The following is a 21,739-nucleotide window of genomic DNA, read 5'->3' as shown; positions in this document are numbered from 1 at the left end:
GCATGTACCTACCACTCTAGTGGCCTAGTTAATAATGGAGAGGCTACGTACGTACCGAGATGGAAATAAATGGGAAGTCTAGGGACCTTCTCTTTATTTGTGTCTGTGCACCTAAAAGTGCTTTAAAAAATAGTCTTTACAAATACCGTATGATATCACTTATAACTGGAATCTAATATACAGCACAAATGAACGTTTCCACGGAAAAGAAAATCACGGACTTGGAGAATAGACTTGTGGCTGCCGGGGGGTGGGGGGGGGGACTGGGAGCTTGGGGTTAAGGGATGCAAACTATTGCTCTCGGAATGGATTGACAATGAGCTCCTGCTGTGTAGCACTGAGAACTATGTCTAGATACTGACATCGCATCACAACAATGGGAGGAAAAAGTATGTATACATGTATGTGTAACTTGGTCCCCATGCTGTACAGTGGAAAAAAAAATTGAAAAAAAATAGTCTTTAAAACAACACAGGATATGAACAACAATATCCAAACTACAAAACATGGGAACCCCCTGGGGAAGAATGAGGGCTGTGGGGAGCCGGTTCCTCTGTTTAGGGTGGGGTGTGGCCAGCAGCGGCGAAGTTGGGGAGGGGCTATGGGCTGCCCAGATGCAGATGGCAGGATGGGTAGGGGAAAAGAGGGTTAACTTCCGACCTAGTTCATTGCACAAAGCCCAGGTGGGCTCCAGAGCATACCTGTCAGCAGCCCCGGGATAACAGCAGAACAGCAGGAAGGGTGGTGCTGATTGAGTCGTTTGCATCCTGAGTCTGGGCTCATACCCACCTGAGAGCACCTTCTGGGTGAGGACTGGCCTTTGCAAAAATTATTATTTTGAGTTATATAAAGACTAGGCTAGGAAGTCCCATTGTGGCTCAAGGGGTTAGGGATCTGGCGTTGCTGTGGCTGTGGCATAGGGAGGCAGCTGCAGCTCTGATGAGAACCCTAGCCTGGAACTTGCATATGCCCTGGGTGCAGCCCTAAAAAGACAAAAAAAAAAAAAAAAAAAGGAATAGGCTAAAAATAGGATAGGAGTATCAGTGAGATTCACACATAGTAATAGCAGAGATTTTCCCAAATTAACTGTATAAATACACATCAATAGATACATCATCATTCCTATGTACATGGTATGTGGATATCTGTGTATATACACCCATATGAGCTGCACACATATTGTCTATAGCACACACACACTAGGTGGAGATGTGAAATGTATTTCTGACTGTGACTGAGGATTGGAAAGTGACCATCTCTGCACTCAAACAGTGCTATGATGTAATTGTCAGACCAAGGGTGCCCCAACTCACCTGCCACTGCCCAGCCCCTCCAGCTAAAGCTCAATCTTTCTTTTTTCTTTTTGTCTTTTCTAGGGCTACTCCCGCAGCATATGGAGGTTCCCAGGCTAGGGGTCAAATCAGAGCTGTAGCTGCTGACCTACACCAGAGCCACAGCAACACGGGATCCGAGCCGCGTCTGTGACCTACACCACAGCTCACGGCAACGCGGGATCCTTAACCCACGGAGCGAGGCCAGGGATCGAACCCGCAACCTCATGGTTCCTGGTCGGATCCGTTAACCACTGCACCACGACGGGAACTCCTAAAACTCAATCTTTCAAATACAATGATTCTGAAGTCTGGCTGGCCGGCCAGGACCCCCTTATGGGAACAGCCCTGTTCTCAGGGCTCCCCCACCTCATGGGCGCCACAGTGCCCCTTCCAGCCGGCATCTGGGCTCGGATGGCAGCCCTTCTCTGACCCACTCGGGTTCAGAGGGTCCCACAGAATCCAACTGCGGCCCTCCTGGGACTGTGGGGCGCCCTGGGGCTGGGCTGTCAGGCTGAGCACTCCCCCCGCCCCACCTCCTCAGCGACCCTGGGGAGTCAGAGTGCGGGTCTGAGGGGGGCAGGCTCAGGAGAGCAGAGTTGGAGTCCAGGTTCTGCTAAGGTCTAGGGGAGGACCAGGGGAGGACCGAGGGTCCGCAGGGAATCCATCTCGCTCCCTCCTGGCAGCCCTGGGAGACCCCTGGGAATGGGGTCTAGAAGGGCTATGCCCTGCTTCTGCCTGAGACATGAGATATGGGAGCTCCTGGGTCAGAGAGGCCAGATTTGGGTCCGCAGAGGGAAGGAGCCCAGCCCCGCCAGGGATCAGCGTAGAACCCTGAGGGTGTCTCCGGGGCCCCAGGGAATTCAGGTTCGCCCAGCCGTGGCCCTGGGTGACCCCAGGCAGGGTTGTGGGCATGACCACACACACTTCTCTCTCTGGGGTCCTGGCGGGGGGCGGGTTGGGGGGTGGAATCTGGTTCTAAGGGGAGCAAATTCAGGTAGGCAGAGGGTGAGGGACCCAGGTCTGGCTGGCGGTGGAGTTGAGGAGAGGGGGAGAGCGGAGGGACCCCACGGCATCGTCTCGGCCCCTGGGGTTCTCAGCGCTGGGAAGTCCTGGGCTTGGCGGTCTCATACGACCGCCCCAGACTCCCGTCCCCCCAGTGTCACAGGGCAGGCAGGGCCTTGGCGAGAGGATCCTGCCTGGGGTCAACACGGGGGGCATCCCAGGAGCTGCCAGGCCTCAAGCTGAGGACGCCGAGGGAGACCAAAAGGGACCCCACAGGCCCCCGACCCTGAGGTCAGCCCTGGGAGGCCCTGGGGCGGGATGAGCCCCTTGGCAGCCTGTCCTGACTTCCCGCCCTCCGGGTCCCAGAGAGCCTGGGGCCCAGGTCCCAGGCGGGGCGGGGCCTGAGGTGGGCCGAGGGGAGGGGCTCGGGCTGAGGCCTCAGGATGAGGGGCCCGAGCGCGGGGGGAGGGGGAAAGAGGGCCGCCCGGACCCCGAGTCGGAGGGGAGCTCAGCGACGCCCTCCCCGGAAGTCAGCCCCATCCCCCCGCCTCGGGAGCGACGAGCACGTGGCCCCGTGGCCTGACTTCCTGACATCCGGGTCTCAGGGCGGCTGGGGCCCTGGGATAAAAGGCGGGGCCTCCAGGGGGCAGAGGGAGCATCCGGGGTCCCGCCGGCACCCAGGTGAGGCCGCTCAGGGAGGCCCGAGAGACGCCGAGGCCTGGAGCGGAGGGAGAGGGCGCGGGGCGGCCCCGGGCCGGGAGGTGCACACGAGGCCGGGCCCGTCGTCGGCTCCCGGGGCTCAGGCAGACGGGGGCCTCGGAGAGACGAGCGGGCCCCTCACGGGCAAACGGGGCGATCCCGGGCCCTGCCGGGCGTCTGGGCTGGATGCCGGGCAGGGTCGCGGCCCTCAGACCCCGGCGCCGCGAGGGAGCCTTTGCCCTGGCGCGGGGAGCAGGAGGCCCGGGGGAAGGAGGAGCAGAGGAGGCGGTTCCTGACCTCTGGCTGAGGGTCTCCGGGCCAGGAGGTCCCTGGTCTGAGGGGTGGGGCTTCGGGGCGGCGGAGGTGGACGCCCAGGACCCCCGGGGAGCACGGAGCAGACCCCACCCCTGGCAGAGGGGCCCTGGCAGAGAGCTGCCCTGTGCTGGGTGCTGGGAGGCCAGGCAGGAGGGGCGCACCCAGCAGTCTCCCCGGCCTCAGACCCGGGGTGGGGGTGGGGGGGGCTGGGCAGGTGTGGCCACGTGTGGGCCCCTCACCTCTTCCGGGTCCACATGGGGTCTCGTTCTGAGTTTCCCTCAGGCTCGCAGGGGAGAGGGCCTGGGCCTGGCAAGAAAAGGCGAGCAGAGGCCGGAGCCCTGAGGGGACCACCCACCGGGGACTGGGGGCCCTCCCAGAGTCCGGTTCAACCGTCCTACCAGCACTGGAGACCCGGGCTGTGCCACGGTCTACACCCGCGGTGCCCCTCCATTCCTCTTACAGCGTCTCCAGGAACCGGAGGTGAAGGCCCAGGTGTGAGGCCCGCGTCCTCGTGTCACAGAGCAGGAGGCCCAGGCCGTGCCAGGCATCCAGGTGAGGTGTGGGCCCTGAGTGTGGACCCGGGGGCTCCCCATCCCAGAGCAGAGGGGACCCCACAAGGCCAAGTCACCCCGCCCCCAGGGACCCCCAGATCCACACGCTGAGCCGGCTGCACCCTGAGGAGCCACCTTGCGTCCCCCTTCAGGGTCACAGGGGACAAGCCGCCCAGGAGGAGAGCCCCCGTGAGGCCCGAGAGCCCCCCTAAGGAGGAGAGGTGTAGGGAGGTGGCTGCGGTGCTCAGCCCGGGCCCCTCCCCCCCCTCGGTCTCTCCAGGCCCAGGGTCCCCATCTGTCACCTGCCCACATTCCTTTCAGCTGTCCAGCCCTCGCATCATGCCTGTGGATCGGCTGAGTGATCTCCGCAACATGGTGGTCCAGCTGTTCGGGTCTGAGGAGGCGGCGACCCCGTCGCCCTCCTCCTCCTCAGGCCCCCCGCCCTCCTCTGTGGAAGCCGAGGCATCGCAACAAGATGCACTGCTGGCAATGATGGCTGACTTGGTGGAGTTCCTGCTCCTCAAGTATCGTGCTAAGGAGCCCATTGCCAAGGCAGAGATGCTGAACGTGGTCCCCAGAGGTGCCCAGGACCAGTTCCCTGACGTCCTGAGCCGCGCCTCCGAGTGCATGCTGCTGGTCTTTGGCTTGGATCTGAAGGAGGTGGACCCCGGCGAGCACACCTACGCCCTGTTCCCCACCCTGGGCCTCACCTGGGATGGGGTGCCGAGCGATGAGCTGAGCCAGCCCAAGACCGGCCTCCTGGTGGTGGTCCTGGTGGTGATTTTCCTACAGGGGGACCGCGCCCCTGAGGAGGTGGTCTGGGAAACGCTGGGTGTCATGGGGGTGTGTGCCGGGAAGGTGCACTGCATCTATGGGGAGCCCAGGGCGCTCCTCACCCAGGCGTGTGTGCAGGAGGGGTACCTGGAGTACCGCCAGGTGCCCCACAGCGACCCCGCCCGCTACGAGTTCCTCTGGGGTCCCCGGGCCCACGCGGAGACCAGCAAGGTGAAAATCCTGGAGCACCTGCTCAGGGTCAACGGGAGGGTTCCCAGGTCGTGCCGTTTCCTGGCTGAGGAGGTGGTGAATGAGGAGGAAGAGGGGCCCTGAGCCCGAGGGGCGCCCAGGCTCCTTGCAGGCCAGCAGCTTGTCCAGCAGCTTCGCTCTGTGTTTGAAGAGCGAGCAGTCAGCCTGCCAAGGAGCGGGGGCCGGGCGAGGGGGGTACACGGCGTTGGGTGCCTTGGGTGCCGTTTCTTTGTGAGCCCGTGGGTGTTCAGCCCTGTTTCCTTTAGTCGTGTTTGTAATGCTGTTCCGTTCACTAGAAATCTTGATAAACTTCCGGGTCTAACTTGGCGAACTGTATCAACCACACTCGCATTGGTACTTACCTCGTTCAAGAAGACGAATTTGCCTTTCTGTAAAAGACGTTTGTCAATGTGCCATTTGATTTAGTGACCTTGAGCCGCTGGAATCAGAATGGTTTGGGAAATGTGACAGTCCTTAGCAGTAAATGAGATGGGCCATGAATTCACTCAATAAAATTAAAACGGTTAAGCCTTGCTTCCTATCCTACCTGTTTGTCATTCTTTAAAACTAGATTTTTTCTCTTCTTTTTTCTTTTTTTTTTTTTTTTGCCTTTTCCTGGGCCACACCATGGCATATGGAGGATCCCAGGCTAGAGGTCGAATCAGAGCTGTAGCCGCCAGCCTCCACCACAGCCACAGCAACGCGGGATCCTTAACCCACTGAGCAAGGTCGAGGACCGACCCCCAAACCTCATGGTTCCTAGTCGGATTTCTTAACCACTGAGCCACGACGGGAACGCGGAAATACCTATCTTTCGTTGGATGTGTGTGGTTTTGTTGAGAAAGCAGGAGACGAGGCATCTGCGTCCGTAAGACCTCTGCTCCCTGGCTCCTTTACTCCCAGACTCTCCCTGAGCCTCTGCTCTCTGGAAGGCCCCGCGTTCCGAGTGGGGACACGGCAAGTCCGGACACAGCCCTCACCCAGAACGAGCGTCTAGGAGGCGCAACGCTGAGAAGGACGGTGGAGAGATGCCTCCCACGTCCCACAGAGCAAGTGGAAACGGGGCGGGCACGGGGGCTGCAGGAGCGAGCACCCGAGGCTAAGCGGCCCGAGCCGGGGCGGTTCGGGGCTGCGGGAGGGACGCCTTCTGCGGGAGGCGAATGTGATGACGTTGCGAGAGGTGGCGGCGGCCCAGCCTGTGGCCGCCGTGTCCTCGCGGGGAGAGGCAAGCCTGAAATGCCCGCTTGCAGGAGACGTTCCCTTTGGGTCATGGGCACAGCTCCCGGGGCCACAGGTGAACGTTGCCTTTGGTCAGGGAGAGGCAGACACCTGCTTCTCCCGCCTGAGGTTCTTCATGTATATTCCAAGGATATTCAGTATTTTCCAAATGGGCGATGCGTGGAGTTTGGTTCCTTATCTACTCGGTCTTGCTGTTATATCGTGGAAGCAGTTTTGCTACCCACCCCCAGTTTTTCCGTAGGATTTCAGTGGGGTGTCTGCTTTGAAACTGGCTCCTGGAGTTCCCATCGGGGCTCACTGGAAACGAATCTGACGAGCATCCATGCGGTTGCAGGTTCAATCCCTGGCCTCGCTCCGGGGGTTAAGGATCCGGTGTTGCCATGAGCTGTGGTGTAGGTTGCAGAGGCGGCTCGGAACCCGCGTGGCTGTGGCTCTGGCATAGGCTGGCAGCTACAGCTTCGATTCGACCCTTAGCCTGGGAACCTCCATATGCCGCGGGAAGCGGCCCCAGAAAAGGCAAAACGACAAAAAAAAAAAAAAAAAAAAAAAAAAAAAAAAAGACTTTTTGAAGTCCAAAAATAGTTAAATCACAAGAGTATATTGGTGGGAAGAAACCATTCCACTGATGCTGAAGCTCTCTGGGCTCCAGGCGGTGACCGCCCACCCCAGGGCTGGGCTCCCCCAGAAGCAGGAAGGGCTCCTGAGTGAGTGTGTGATGGAAGCCCTGCCCAGCCCATGTCCATTCAGGGCCCAGGCGAGGACCTGGGCGGCTGCTCCCAGGGGCACAGTCAGAAGGTGGCTGTGGGTGCTGGGCCTGCTGTCCCCTAGAGCCTCCAGGACAGCCGGGATGCAGAGAGGGCGGGGGACGGGACACCCAGGAGTCTGGGCACCTTGGGAGGTGTCCTGGGCTGGTGCCGCCAGAGGGGCCCAGGAGGGGTCCAGACCCCTGGGGGCAGGCGTGGGCGTGCAGCCCGGGGCGGGCGCTGAGCTTCAAGGCAAGAGCCAGGTGGGGCCCGTGCAGTCCCCTCCCCGCTGCCCTCCTTCCGGGCTCCCGGCTTCTCTTCCATTCTCCTCCCTGCGAGGCTGGGCTGGCCGGGGGGAGAGGCCAGAGCAGCTGGGGAGCTGGGGGCCCATCCGGGGATGCTGAGGAGGAGCCCCAGGAGTCAGGGCCGTTCTCCTCACCCGGGGACAGCACGAAGCGCAGGCCGCGCTGACGCGCCCCCCAGGAGCTCAAGTCCTGTGTGTTTGTCCCGGAATGGGAAGTGTCAGCCGCTGGCCCTTTCTGGGCCTGGGCAGGCCTGGAGCACATCCAGAGAGGCGCCCTCGTGGCTTGTGGAATTGCCCAGGCCAGGGATGGAGCCCGAGCCACAGCACTGACCCACGCCACGGCTGGGCCAGCGAAGGCTCCTTACCCCACTGCACCCCAGCAGGAACTGCAAAGCAAACCAACACACAGAACCACAGCTACAAACCTTTTCATCAGGGCCGTGGATGCAGACAAAGCCTTTGAAACCTCTTCAACACGGGCTCGTGGTCAAGCCTTAAAGCAAATAAGGGTGGAAGGGAAATCGCCTCTCCTACAAGTGGCAGCAAATAGCCAACACTGTGAAATACTAGGAGCATTCTCACGAGGGCCAAAGCCCAGGAAAACGCTGTCACCTCTGGTTTTTGAGGCTGCGCCGAAACAGAAAGCCGGAGCCACGGACGGCAGAAGAACTAAGAAGGGCCTATGCCGAAAAGAGTGACTACTTGGGGTCACAACAGGATCACCTGCCCAGCAGCTTCAAAGGAATGGGCCATGGAGCAGTCCAATGAACAAGAGACTTCAGAAAGCCAGTGGCTGGAAGGTCTCCACGGCCAAATCGAGAGCCTTGCCCGGCAAAGCAGGCACTATTCAGAACAGGTAACAGGAAGTGACTCGATTCAAAAGTGCAATACACTTTAAAAGATACCTGAGAAGAAGCACAAGAACCAAAAATGTTATGTACATGTAGTCTGCATGGAGGCATTACACAAGTTTAGTGGGAGACTCGGGTTAAAGAGATTCCCAGTAAATCAAGTAGACCCGTGTGTGCTTTGCTGGGGAACAGAATCCGGGGAGCAGGTCGATACTTTTTTTTTTTTTTTTACGATATGACGGAATTACTGCTATAAATTGATCTGTCAGGATGATAGTCCATCTTGACCTTCTGTCTTTTGTTCTCAAAATAAACCCTGGAGAAATATAGAAGGGAGACTGAATGCCTAACCCATATCTATAGCTATCTGTAAGTCTCTCCGTACATATATCTTTTTATATACGTGTAGATCTGTATATCTATCTGTATATCTATATCTGCTTATATATCTGCATACCTATATGTTTTATAGGTCTATACCTGTATATCTATCCATTTATCTCTCTGTATATATCCTTCTAAGTGCCTAATCCATATCTAATCTGTATAGACATATATCTGTATACATATGAACACTGCCTATCTATCTGTATATCGATCTTATATATATGCATATACGTGTGTTTCTATAGCTATGTATATGCATATATCCATATCTCTTTCTGTGTATACATGTAAATTTATATTTATATCTCTATATATCAAAATGGAGTTTCCGTGGTGGCGCAGCGGAAACGAAGCTGACTAGGAATCATGAGGTTGCGGGTCTGATCCCGGGCCTTGCTCTGTGCATTAAGGATTTGGCATTGCCGTGAGCTGTGGTGCAGGCCACAGATGTGGCTTGGATCCCACATTGCTGTGGCTGTGGTGTAGGCCGGCAGCTGTAGCTCCCATTAGACCTCTGGCCTGGAAACTTCCATAGGCCACGGGTGCAGCCCTAAAAAAAAAAAAAAAGCCAAAAAAAGACTCAAAACTCCCTAACCCATATCTATATCTATCTGTATATACATCTGTATATATGTTAATACCTGCATATATATCTGTGTATCTATCTGTACATATATATCTATCTGCATATCTATGTGTTTATATAGATATATATCTGCATATCTATCCATATATCTTTCTGCATATATATATCTACATGCCTGACACATATCTATGGCTATCTGTACATATATATTAATAGCTGCATATATACCCAGACATCTATTTTTAGATATCTGTATATCTATCTGTACACTCATATCTGTGTGTGTATATATGTATATATGTACCTGCATTATATCTGTATATCTACCTGTATGTATTATCTCTCTGTACTGTATTAATATGTATTAATACATATCTGTATCTCTCTCTGCATGTTTCTATCTGTCTATCTAAACGCCGACGCCACATCTGTATCGACGGGTAGCCTGCATAGAGCAGGTGACAGGACGGGGAGGGGAGAAGTTTCAACTTCTGCCTCTGCTCCCTGGTGGAAACTGGGAGCCAGCTGCTCAGGCCGCAGGGCAGGGTGGGGACAGGAGGAAGGAGGGGGCGACTGAGGGCAGCAGAGCTTGTGCTCATCACCCGTGAAGTCACCGTAGTGGCTGAGGACAGGCCTCTTGGAAACGGCCCACTTCCACACACAGCAGCGCGGGGCTGGACCAGACCGAGGGAGGGGGGAGCGTCCGGCCTCAGAGGGAATCAGGCCGCGGAGGACTTGGTCACGCCTTGGGAAACTCGGCCAGAAGCACAGTGTCCCTGGGAGGCTGCCTGAGGCTGCAGAGAATGAGGCTCCGTGCTCTGACCTGCGAGCGGTTCGCTCACGTCAGAAGCGCGGGCCCTGCCCGACGGCCGCGGCTCAGCCTCCTCTGCGCAGACAAGGAGTCTTTTCGAACAAAATGTTTCCACCGTGGAGCGGGCGGGTGGAGAGGCGCCGCTGGGAGGCGTGTGTCTTCTCTGGCCCTCCCCCACGTCGGGGGCGCTGCAGCTCCCATCCAGCAGGGGGTCTGGGTGCAGAGCCTTTCTGGGCCCGGGGTGCAGGGGGCAGAGGCTCCGAGCGCACAGCGAGCGAGCTTCTCCCAGCCAGCATCTCCGCGGGGAGGCGGGAGCCGCGCTCGGACCCTTGGCCGTGAGTACTTGGCAGTGGGGGGGGGCGTGCCTCGTGCCCAGGGGGTCCGGAGGATGCAGCCCTGAGGGACCCCGGGGCTTGCTGTCCCCAGGTGATTCCCCTGACTGCTGGCTGGGAGGTCTGAGGAGGGTGCGGGCCTGGGTCTGGGGGAGGGTCCAGGTCGGCCGAGAGGAAGGCCGGCCCCCTGGGAGGCAACGGAGGACCAAGGCCCCACGGGATCCTCTCTGCGCTGGGAGACCCCCGCGGGGCTGGCCAGGGTGGGTGCCCCCCCAGTTCCACCTCAAGGGGACGCGGAGGGGCAGGGCCTGGGTCTCGGGGGCAGGAAGCTCCTGTGGGCAGAGGGAGGGGCCCGGGGCCTGAGGGGAGGCAAGGGGAGGGGCTGGGGGCCTGAGGGGAGCCTGGAGCCCCAAACGGGGGTGGGGGTGTCCCAGAGAAGCCCCCGCCCGCAGGTGGCCCTGGGAGCCGCGGGCGGGATGAGCACGTGGCGGCGTGTCCTGACTTCTGGGTCTCAGAGCATCTGGGGACCTGGTACCAAGAGGGGCGGGGCCTCCAGGGGGCAGAGGGGAGGGTCCCGTGGTGCCTAGGTCAAGGTGAGAACCCTGATGGGGGCCTGGACCCCAAAATTGGGGTGGGGGTGTCCCAGAGAAGCCCCCGCCCGCAGGTGGCCCTGGGAGCCGCGGGCGGGATGAGCACGTGGCCGCGTGTCCTGACTTCCGGGTCTCAGAGCATCTGGGGACCTGGTACCAGCAGGGGCAGCGCCTCCAGGGGGCAGAGGGGCCAATCCTGGAGGGAGGACGGAGGGGACCCGGGACCCCAGGGCAGAGAGGGCCCTGTGGAAGCCGCAGGGCGGGGTGAGCTCGTGGCCGCGTGTCCTGACTTCCGGGTCTCAGAGCATCTGGGGACCTGGTACCAAGAGGGGCGGGGCCTCCAGGGGGCAGAGGGGAGGGTCCCGTGGTGCCTAGGTCAAGGTGAGAACCCTGATGGGGGCCTGGACCCCAAAATTGGGGTGGGGGTGTCCCAGAGAAGCCCCCGCCCGCAGGTGGCCCTGGGAGCCGCGGGCGGGATGAGCACGTGGCCGCGTGTCCTGACTTCCGGGTCTCAGAGCCTCTGGGGACCTGGTACCAGCAGGGGCAGCGCCTCCAGGGGGCAGAGGGGCCAATCCTGGAGGGAGGACGGAGGGGACCCGGGACCCCAGGGCAGAGAGGGCCCTGTGGAAGCCGCAGGGCGGGGTGAGCTCGTGGCCGCGTGTCCTGACTTCCGGGTCTCAGAGCATCTGGGGACCTGGTACCAAGAGGGGCGGGGCCTCCAGGGGGCAGAGGGGAGGGTCCCGTGGTGCCTAGGTCAAGGTGAGAACCCTGATGGGGGCCTGGACCCCAAAATTGGGGTGGGGGTGTCCCAGAGAAGCCCCCGCCCGCAGGTGGCCCTGGGAGCCGCGGGCGGGATGAGCACGTGGCCGCGTGTCCTGACTTCCGGGTCTCAGAGCATCTGGGGACCTGGTACCAGCAGGGGCAGCGCCTCCAGGGGGCAGAGGGGCCAATCCTGGAGGGAGGACGGAGGGGACCCGGGACCCCAGGGCAGAGAGGGCCCTGTGGAAGCCGCAGGGCGGGGTGAGCTCGTGGCCGCGTGTCCTGACTTCCGGGTCTCAGAGCATCTGGGGACCTGGTACCAAGAGGGGCGGGGCCTCCAGGGGGCAGAGGGGAGGGTCCCGTGGTGCCTAGGTCAAGGTGAGAACCCTGATGGGGGCCTGGACCCCAAAATTGGGGTGGGGGTGTCCCAGAGAAGCCCCCGCCCGCAGGTGGCCCTGGGAGCCGCGGGCGGGATGAGCACGTGGCCGCGTGTCCTGACTTCCGGGTCTCAGAGCCTCTGGGGACCTGGTACCAGCAGGGGCAGCGCCTCCAGGGGGCAGAGGGGCCAATCCTGGAGGGAGGACGGAGGGGACCCGGGACCCCAGGGCAGAGAGGGCCCTGTGGAAGCCGCAGGGCGGGGTGAGCTCGTGGCCGCGTGTCCTGACTTCCGGGTCTCAGAGCATCTGGGGACCTGGTACCAAGAGGGGCGGGGCCTCCAGGGGGCAGAGGGGAGGGTCCCGTGGTGCCTAGGTCAAGGTGAGAACCCTGATGGGGGCCTGGACCCCAAAATTGGGGTGGGGGTGTCCCAGAGAAGCCCCCGCCCGCAGGTGGCCCTGGGAGCCGCGTGGGGGATGAGCACGTGGCCGCGTGTCCTGACATCCGGGTCTCAGAGCATCTGGGGACCTGGTACCAGCAGGGGCAGCGCCTCCAGGGGGCAGAGGGGCCAATCCTGGAGGGAGGACGGAGGGGACCCGGGACCCCAGGGCAGAGAGGGCCCTGTGGAAGCCGCAGGGCGGGGTGAGCTCGTGGCCGCGTGTCCTGACTTCCGGGTCTCAGAGCATCTGGGGACCTGGTACCAAGAGGGGCGGGGCCTCCAGGGGGCAGAGGGGAGGGTCCCGTGGTGCCTAGGTCAAGGTGAGAACCCTGATGGGGGCCTGGACCCCAAAATTGGGGTGGGGGTGTCCCAGAGAAGCCCCCGCCCGCAGGTGGCCCTGGGAGCCGCGTGTGGGATGAGCACGTGGCCGCGTGTCCTGACTTCCGGGTCTCAGAGCCTCTGGGGACCTGGTTCCAGGAGGGGCGGGGCCTCCGGGGGGCAAAGGGGCGATCCTGGAGGTAGGACGGAGGGGACCCGGGACCCCAGACCAGAGTGGGCCCTGGGGAGGCCGCAGGGCGGGGTGAGCACGTGGCCCCGTGTCCCGACTCCCGGACATCCGGGTCTCCGAGAGACTGGGGACCGTGTCTCAGGCGCGAGGAGGCGGGGCACCCTCAGGTGGGCCGCGAAAGGGCCCCAGGCCTACCACGTGCTGCCTGGTCAAGGTCCGTGCCCTGAGGGAGGACGGAGGGGACCCTGGAGCCCAGGTCAGAGGGGACCTCTGAGAAGCCCGCGCTGCCGGGGGCGGGGACGCCCAGGCAGGAGGAGCTCACGTGGGGTGCCCCGACTTGCACTTCTGGTCTCAGCGCGCGCGTTGGGGACCTGGGGGCAGGAGCGGTTCCTCAGGTGGAGACGGGCCAGCCCAGGACCCACGGGGACTTTCGGTGGAGACCCTGGGGGAGGGTGGGGCCCTGGATCCCAGCCCGAGGGGCCCCCTCTCGGCCCCTGCCATCACTCTGCTCCTGGGTTTCGGGTGCCACCCCCTGATGGCAGCCTTGCACTTGGACCAGGTGAGGGTCCGGGTTGCCCGCCAGGAGGCTGCTGGTGGGCAGAGGGTGGGCCGGGCTCCCTCTGGCAGTGAGGGAGGACCCGAGGGAAGACTGCAGGTCCCTGCTCCCGCAGAGCTGGGACCCACGGCCGCGGCCGCCCCTGCCCCACCCTCAGGAGCCCGGGCAGGGAGCCCCCCCTCCTGCCAGGTCCTGGGGGTGCCAATGCCCCGGCCAGGGGGCAGTCCGGGTCAGCAGAGGTCAGGCCAGATGTGGGGCCCGTCACCCGCTTCCATTCCTTGCGAGGAATGGCTTTCGAGGAGTTTCCCTCAGACCAGCCGCGGGGAGGATCCCGGCCGGGCTGGGGGGAAAGGGAGCAGCTGCCTGAGCCCGGGGGGTCGGGGGGAGACCACCCACCCGGGACTGGGGGGCCTCCCAGAGTCCCACCCACCCCTCCTACCAGCACTGAGGGCCCCGGGCTGTGCCACGGTCTACACCCGCGGTGCCCCTCCATTCCTCTTACAGGGCTCCAGGAACCGCAGGTGAAGGCCCAGGTGTGAGGCCCGCATCCTCGTGTCACAGAGCAGGAGGCCCAGGCTGTGCCAGGCATCCAGGTGAGGTGTGGGCTCCGAGTGTGGACCCGGGGGCTCCCCATCCCAGAGCAGAGGGGACCCCACAAGGCCAAGTCACCCCGCCCCCAGGGACCCCGAGATCCACACGCTGAGCCGGCTGCACCCTGAGGAGCCACCTTGTGTCCCCTTTCAGGGTCACAGGGGACAGGCCGCCCAGGAGGAGAGCCCCCGTGAGGCCCGAGAGCCCCCCTAAGGAGGAGAGGTGTAGGGAGGTGGCTGCGGTGCTCAGCCCGGGCCCCTCACCCCCCTCCGTCTCTCCCAGGCCCAGTGTCCCCACCTGTCACCACTGCACACCTGTCAGCTGTCCAGCCCTCTCATCATGCCTGTGGATCAGCTGCGTGATCTCTGCAAGATGGAGGCAGAGCTCCAGGCCCCAGCTCAGCCCCAGACCCTGGCGGAAGCCCTGCCATTCGGGTCCGAGGAGGAGGCCGAGACCCCATCGACCCCATCGCCCTCCTCCTCCTCAGTCCCCCCGCCCTCCTCTGTGGAAGCCGAGGCCTCACTCTGGGATATAAGGCGTGTGATGATGGCTGACCTGGTGGGGTACTTGCTCCTCAAGTATCGTGCTAAGGAGCCCATCACCAAGGCAGAGATGCTGGGCGTGGTCCCCAGAGATGCCCAGGACCAGTTCCCTGACGTCTTCTGCCGTGCCTCCGCCTGCATGCTGCTGGCCTTTGGCTTGGATCTGAAGGAGGTGGACCCCGGCGAGCACACCTACGCCCTGGTCCCCACCCTGGGCCTCACCTGGGATGGGGTGCTGAGCGATGATGAGCTGAGCCTGCCCAAGACCGGCCTCCTGGTGGTGGTCCTGGTGGTGATTTTCCTGCAGGGCGACTGCTCCCTCGAGGAGGAGATCTGGAGAGCCCTGGGCAGGATGGGGGTGTGTGCCGGGAAGGTGCACTATATCTATGGGGAGCCCAGGGCGCTCCTCACCCAGGTGTGTGTGCAGGAGGGGTACCTGGAGTACCGCCAGGTGCCCCACAGCGACCCCGCCCGCTACGAGTTCCTCTGGGGTCCCCGGGCCCACGCGGAGACCAGCAAGGTGAAAATCCTGGAGCACCTGCTCAGGGTCAACGGGAGGGTTCCCAGGTCGTGCCGTTTCCTGCCTGAGGAGGTGGTGAATGAGGAGGAAGAGGGGCCCTGAGCCCGAGGGGTGCCCAGGCTCCTTGCAGGCCAGCAGCTTGTCCAGCAGCTTCGCTCTGTGTTTGAAGAGCGAGCAGTCAGCCTGCCAAGGAGCGGGGGCCGGGCGAGGGGGGCACAGGGCGTGGGGCAGCCTTGGGTGCCGTTTCTTTGTGAGCCCGTGGGTGTTCAGCCCTGTTTCCTTTAGTCGTGTTTGTAATGCTGTTCCGTTCACTAGAAATCTTGATAAACTTCTGGGTCTAACTTGGCGAACTGTATCAACCACACTCGCATTGGTACTTACCTCGTTCAAGAGCAAGAGTTTCCTGTTTTAAAAAATATTGGGAAATGTGCCATTTTATTTTGTGGTCGTGAGGAAGATAGCATGGAATTGGAATTCAAATTTTAATTGAAAAATGAAAGTACTTGCAGTAATATCGATGGGGACATAGGCCCGCCGTCAATATGGCCAAGCGGTCTAAGGCGCTGCGTTCAGTATTTGCTGAATAAAAGCAAAAGTGGTGAAGCCTTGCTTCTTCTGCTCTTGTCTGTCGTGTGAAAGTATAATGTCTGTGTTTATGGGGTTTGCATTGGTCATTGAAGGAAGCAGAAGATTCATCTTCATCCAGAAACCTCCGCTCACGGGCTCATTTATTCCCAGGCTTTCGCTGACATTCCTTTTTCTTACGTTGTTCTGTTTAATCGAAATCTTAATATAGTTCAGTGTCTAACTTTGTGAACTACATTTATCACATGTGTATTTGAATTAATCTAGTTGAAGTACAAGAATTTGCTGTTTGTAAGAGAGCTTAGGAAATGTACTATTTTATTTTGTGATCCTGAGCAGGTAACATTCAATTGGGGTTCGAATATTTTTGGAAATATGAAAGTAATTGGCAGTAATATAGACGGGGCCAGGAGAATTAAAAAAAGAATTAGAAAATAAAAGCACAATAGTTAATCCTGGCTTCTTATCCCTTCTTGTCTGTCACTGGATAAAAGTCAATTGCATCTAGTTGGGTCTCCATGACTTCTTGGAGAAAGTGGGAGAAAGATTCATCTGAGTAAATAGCTATACTGCATACCCGCGGCGCTGGTTCCTGGGGTGAGGGGGGACCCCCCGACTTCGGGGGCTGGGCTCCCCCAGAAGCAGGAAGGGCTCCTGAGTGAGTGTGTGATGGAAGCCCTGCCCAGCCCATGTCCATTCAGGGCCCAGGCGAGGACCCGGGTGGCTGCTCCCAGGGGCACAGTCAGAAGGTGGCTGTGGGTGCTGGGCCTGCTGTCCCCTAGAGCCTCCAGGACAGCCGGGATGCAGAGAGGGCGGGGGACAGGACACCCAGGAGTCTGGGCGCCTTGGAAGGTGTCCTGGGCTGGTGCCGCCAGAGGGGCCCAGAAGGGGCCCAGACCCCTGGGGGCAGGCGTGGGCGTGCAGCCCGGGGGCGGGCGCTGAGCTTCAAGGCAAGAGCCAGGTGGGGCCCGTGCATCCCCTCCCCATGAGGCTGGTCCGGCGGGGTGGTGGTGGGGTGGAGAAAGGGGATAGGGATCAGGCCCTGGGTTGTCAACAGGATGCTGCGCTAGGCCTCCAACATCCTGAGAACCAAGTGTGGATTTGGCCAGGAGCCAGGCATGAGGGAGAGCCTCGGTTTCCCTCAGATACACCTTTTGAAGATGCTCATTTCAATCATGGTGGAAGGATGGGGCCCGAGGTCACGTCTGAACTGCCCTGCACTGGCCACTGGTGTGACCTGGTAGCCCTTTCCCTGAGAAGCCACCATCCCCCAGCCACAGCTAAATTCTGCTCTCAACTCCCGCCTCCTTGGCAAAGAGCTGATCTCCTCCCTGGCTCTGGCCTACCATCCTCTGTGGCAAACATTGCTGGCTGCTGCTTTAGGGGCCTTCGTGAGCCAGTAAAGGATCCCAAGTCTTTGCCTGTCCTTGGTCCGTGAGTTGGGGCTGGGCACGGGGTTGGGCTGAAACAGTGGTGGGATGCAGGGTGTGAAGCCAAAGGACACTCACAAGACAGCCTCAGGACGCAGGGCCGCATCTGCTCAGACACCCAGAAGGAGGTTTGTCCGAAGCACCCAGGTGGTGTCAGGGTCCACCAGCCCCTGGGCACTGCGCTCTGACGTACAGGCTTGCTGCCTGCCTGACATCCAGTCTGCCCAGCGGAGTGAGCCTGCAGGAGAACGCTGGGTCACCAGGTGAGCTGGGAGAGAAGAGTAGAGAGGCCTGTGGAATGAGGGAGCAGGGCCCAAGCACCCGTGCCCAGGGCCCTTCTCCATCCTCGCACTCTCTGCCGTAGACCCCAGCTCTCGTGTAGGGCCTCCTCCTCATCTCCCAGGACGTGTTGTTTTGTTTGTTTGTTTCCGCTTTTTAGGGCTGCACCTGCGGCATATGGAGGTTCCCAAGCTAGGGGTCCAAACGGAGCTGTAGCCGCCGGCCTACGCCACAGCCACAGCAACGCGAGATCTGAGCCGCATCTGAGACCTACGCCACAGCTCACAGCAATGCTGAATCCTTAATCTACTGAGCGAGGCCAAGGATCGAACCTGCAACCTCATGGTTCCTAGTTGGATTTATTTCCGCTGCGCCACGACGGGAACTCCAGGGGACATGTGACTTGAGGGGCTTTGGAAAGTCCACATGGGCAGCGCCCAGTGTCAGGCTCTCAGTTTCCTCATCTCTAGAATCAAGAGCATGAAGACCTTGATAAGAGGCCTTGATGGGACATTCGTTTCCCAGAGCCGCCCAACAGGTCCCACAGATTTGAGTGGGTGGCTCACTTTTCTGAAGGCTCAATTTCAAAATTCTGGGTGGCAGGGCCGTGCTCCCTCTGATGGCTCTGGAGGAGGGTTTTTCTTGCCTCTTCCATCTTGGGAACGCTTGTGTCCCCACGTGTTCCCTGGTTTATGGCCAGATTACTCTTTTCCCACACGACCGACTTCCCTCCGGGCAGGTTGATGTCCAATTTCCCCTCTTTTTACAAGGGCCCCAGTCCCGTGGGGCCAGAGCCACTTCAATGACCTTATCTTAACTCGACGACATTTGCAAAGACCCTATTTCCCCGTAAGTGGCCCTCGCGGGTTCTGGGGGTGAGCATTTCAGCATGCCTTTTGGAGGGCAGAATTCAAACCCCAGCAAATACGGGACAAGGTGTCCCCTGCCTGTGAAATGCCTGACCCGCCGTGGGGGCTCGAAGAGAAGGGGCTGTTATTACTGCGGGTCCGAGATGCCTCCTCCCCGACGTCTGAACATTCCTGAATCTGTATGTGTCTTATGATCCACATGTACAGTGACTGATGCATTTTTTCCCTTTTCATTGAAAATCTGTGGTCAGATGGATGGTCCGTCTCACACCTGTGCATTCAGGGTGGAACTTGTCCTATGATACGACTCAAAAGGCCTCACCGTGTCCAGGCCCAGCAGCAGTGCTGGGAAAGTGGTCGCCCTGTTGGCAGATACCACCTATAGCCACGGGAAACTTGGGAAGCAGAGAACATGGCTCTGGCCGAGGTGGGGAAGGCGGGGTGAGGCACGGAAGAGGGGGAACTGCCTGCCTGAGGGACCCTTGGGTGGGTCCGACCCCTACTTTGTGACCTGAGCACTCCCCCAGCAGTGTGATATACCAGGCGGCAGGGGGTGGCTGTGGCGTACACAGGGGAGCCCCACTGGACTGCAGGCAGGCCAGGGCAGGGCAGAGCGTGCTGTCCATGGGGCTGGAGAAAACATCCACGGTGGTGGCAGGATCCCAGTGTAGACTGGAGACCAGGACAGAGCCGCCTACCTGGCTGACCAGGTATGGAACCGCCTCGTTGAGCCGTCACCTCCCACTGCCTGGCTCTGGGTGCTGTGTTTGCACAGAATCCAGCACGGCCTGGGCTGAATCCTGTTCTGATCCAGGGGCCGGTCCGAGAGAAACAGTTCTGTGACACGCTCTCAGCGCACAGACTGGAGGACCTGCCCTCAGGTGGGAGCTTCAGAGACGTCACAGAGGACTCAGCGCACATGGCTTTGTGTTCTGGAAGGCTCCGCCTGCCTCTGACTCGCTGACTTCCGTCCCTTTGCAAGTGGGGTTCCCTCTGCCTGGAATCCTCTTGCTTCTCCTCCTGGCCTGAAACCTTCTGAGATATCCTTTCAGCTTCAGCTCAGCGGTTCTCACGTCTCGGAAGCTCACCACACACAACACGCATCTTGATTATGTGTAGCTGTGTCTTCCCACGGCCTCCCGTGGTGCCTGGCACAAAGCAGATGTTTCAGAATACACGGGGCTGGATGAAGGTGACGAAGGGCTCAAGGTTACAGGCTGCCCCAGCCACCAGGGTGCATTAAGAGAGGGCATGGGAGTTCCCGTCGTGGCGCAGTGGTTAACGAATCCGACTAGGAACCATGAGGGTGCGGGTTCGGTCCCTGCCCTTGCTCAGTGGGTTAACGATCCGGCGTTGCCGTGAGCTGTGGTGTAGGTTGCAGATGCGGCTCGGATCCCGCGTTGCTGTGGCTCTGGCGTAGGCCGGTGGCTACGGCTCCGATTTGACCCCTGGCCTGGGAACCTCCATATGCCACGGGAGCGGCCCAAGAAATAGCAACAACAGCAACAAAAATAAAATAAAATAAAATAATAAAAAAAAAAAGAGAGGGCATGGGGAGGAAGGGGCATCTGATTAGTTAGGGCAGAGGGTCCTGAGGAAAGTGACAGGAAGCCAGCGTGGAAGCACAAAGGGCAAAGGGCAAGCAGTGAGGGGAGACTCAGGGGCAGGGCTGAGGAGAGAGAGGAATAGTGTGGCAGCTGGTTGGTGACCCAAAGCAGGTTCCTTCCTGTCTGCCCCATGGACCTGGTCACATGCGCTCTGCCCAGACTTTGCAGGTGCGGCTACAGGGAGGAGGGGGCCCAGGAGCCCCCATCTCCACCTGGGAAGCCTTCCTGGAGCCCTGGGCAGCCAGAGAGGTCCCGGGGGGAAGCACAGAGACACCCTGGTGGCTCTGGAGGCGCAGACACAGCCACCCCACTCCTCCAACAGGAAATGGCCCTTGCTCCCTTGGGTGGGAAGCTTGCCTGGGGTGCGGGGGCGCTGCTCCACTGTCTCCCCGGGGCCAAGTGACAAGAGGGCCGGTGCAGCCTTGAAGCTCCCCGCTCTCCCTCCTGTCTCATCAGCTGCAGTTTGCAACCCCCCAGGGAAGCCTCCCTGGCGAGCGGAGGCTCTGTCTGGGCTCCGGAGCAGACGGAAGACAGGGGCGATGCAGCTGCTAATCCAAGCTGAGCCAGAAGCCCTACCACCTCAGTTCCTTCCATTGCACCCCAGCCACCTCCCCGAGCTCCTCAAGCCCCATCACACACCTGTCCAGACTCCAGCCACCTCCCAGGGAGCTCTTGGGGACAGAAGGACCACGCCTTTACCAAGTCAGGCTCAAGTAGCCAGAAACAAAGGGCCTTCTCAGGAAGCGGTGGGCGGGGTTACATCTTGTAAGTGGCGTTCTGGGGACTCCAGGGATTTTCTAGCAGTGACATTCAGGCTGCGGCCTTTCAGGAACTCAGGGTGGAGAATTTGGGGCCTGTGGCTGGCACCTCGCATCTCCTGGCTAAAGAAGTTATCAAGCTGGTCCCCCAGGAGCCCTGCGGCAGGCCCACTGGCCTGGCCCGGGACTGGACCCCAGCTGTCCCCCCTCGGCTGCAGCAGTGGTGAAGCTGGTCTGAGCGCTCTGCTGCTGCAGCCCGGGGGAGAAGCCCTGGCGCTGCGGAGAGCTGGGCCACAGCCACTGCCCTCCGGGACCCGAGTGCCCAAAGGCACCAGGGAGCTCTCTGTCCGGGCCCTGCTCTTCCGAGGTCTGCCCTCCACCCCGTCACATTGGAGTCAATATGAATGCTGAACTGCACGAGTCACCACCTTCTCAGAAAGGTGGCACAAATCCAAGGTCGTCTTTAAACCCACGGTCCAGATATACACCGAAGCTTCTGGAACACTGGAACATGTGTCAACTCCAAAGCCACTCGGATGTGCTTTCTGATTTATTTGGGGGTCATGCCTTTTCAGTCCAGAGCCATTTCTCACGCCTTTGTATGAAGACTGTTGGAAGCTTCTAGTAAAGCGGCCCTGAAATTTGGTGGCCAAGGTTGAATGGTTCAGGGTCTTTCCTCAATGTTTGGGTCATTCACGGGTCTGTCCGCACAGGTCAGTGAAGCTTTGGGCCGCTGTCCAGGGTGGGACACAGCGGGAGGGCTCTGAGGGGGGGAGCCGATGGACAGCACAGTCTCTTGTACTGGATGGAGCGGGGATGAGAGGGTCACCCGGATGCTGTAATTCTTCCTGCCGTGAGAGCACCAGGAGAGAACACGGCTGGGCCCTGGGTGAAGTCAAGGCAGTCCAGGCACTTTGCCTTCTCGAAGATTGAGGACGGGAGGCCTTGGGGCGGTCCAATTCATCCCACTTGTTCCCGTGGACAGGCCTCTAGGCGCCTTTGGCGATTTGTCTTTTCAGAGCAAGAGAGAACGCTGACAGTTGTTTGTGTATCAGCGGCCCCCCAGCCTGGTCATCTCTGGGCGGGCCTGCAGAGCAGTGGTTCAGCCCTGGGACCCCTGGGACCTCACTAAAGTAGTGCCTTCCCTCTGCTTT

At 60.2% G+C, this 21,739-nt stretch overlaps 2 protein-coding genes across 7 annotated transcripts; both read left to right on the top strand.

Annotated features, from left to right (window-relative positions):
* The first annotated feature begins 2,987 nt into the window (after positions 1–2,987).
* Positions 2,988–5,457, top strand: LOC100514940 (melanoma-associated antigen 10-like). The gene is made up of 3 exons (XM_085006996.1): positions 2,988–3,017; positions 3,813–3,902; positions 4,223–5,457. The coding sequence occupies exon 3, from the start codon at positions 4,241–4,243 to the stop codon at positions 5,006–5,008; it is 768 nt and encodes a 255-aa protein (XP_084863122.1). The 5' UTR covers positions 2,988–3,017; positions 3,813–3,902; positions 4,223–4,240; the 3' UTR covers positions 5,009–5,457.
* Positions 5,458–9,745: 4,288 nt separating this feature from the next.
* LOC100156285 (melanoma-associated antigen 10-like) lies at positions 9,746–16,098 on the top strand. 6 transcript variants are annotated; one of them, XM_085007391.1, is made up of 3 exons: positions 9,746–10,180; positions 13,909–13,997; positions 14,278–16,098. In XM_085007391.1, exon 3 carries the CDS (start codon positions 14,335–14,337, stop codon positions 15,157–15,159), a length of 825 nt encoding a protein of 274 aa, XP_084863517.1. In that variant the 5' UTR covers positions 9,746–10,180; positions 13,909–13,997; positions 14,278–14,334; the 3' UTR covers positions 15,160–16,098. The 6 variants fall into 6 exon arrangements, with proteins under 6 accessions (XP_084863517.1, XP_084863522.1, XP_084863519.1 ...); XM_085007396.1 differs by having other exon boundaries at positions 10,029–10,180; positions 14,149–16,098; XM_085007393.1 differs by lacking the exon at positions 9,746–10,180 and adding an exon at positions 10,359–10,437.
* Positions 16,099–21,739: the final 5,641 nt, after the last annotated feature.

The sequence above is a fragment of the Sus scrofa genome, chromosome X (genome assembly GCF_054392235.1).
Source record: "Sus scrofa isolate SSC_HxYL_T2T_F1_AM1 chromosome X, Sscrofa_HxYL_maternal_Yorkshire_Landrace_v2.0, whole genome shotgun sequence".
NCBI classification, from domain to species: Eukaryota; Metazoa; Chordata; class Mammalia; order Artiodactyla; family Suidae; genus Sus; species Sus scrofa.
This window is presented reverse-complemented; position numbering and strand designations above follow the sequence as displayed.

Coding starts and splice junctions, on each gene's coding strand:
- LOC100514940 (XM_085006996.1), top strand. CDS start 4,241: ATGCCTGTGGATCGGCTGAGTGATCTCCGCAACATGGTGGTCCAGCTG.
- LOC100156285 (XM_085007391.1), top strand. CDS start 14,335: ATGCCTGTGGATCAGCTGCGTGATCTCTGCAAGATGGAGGCAGAGCTC.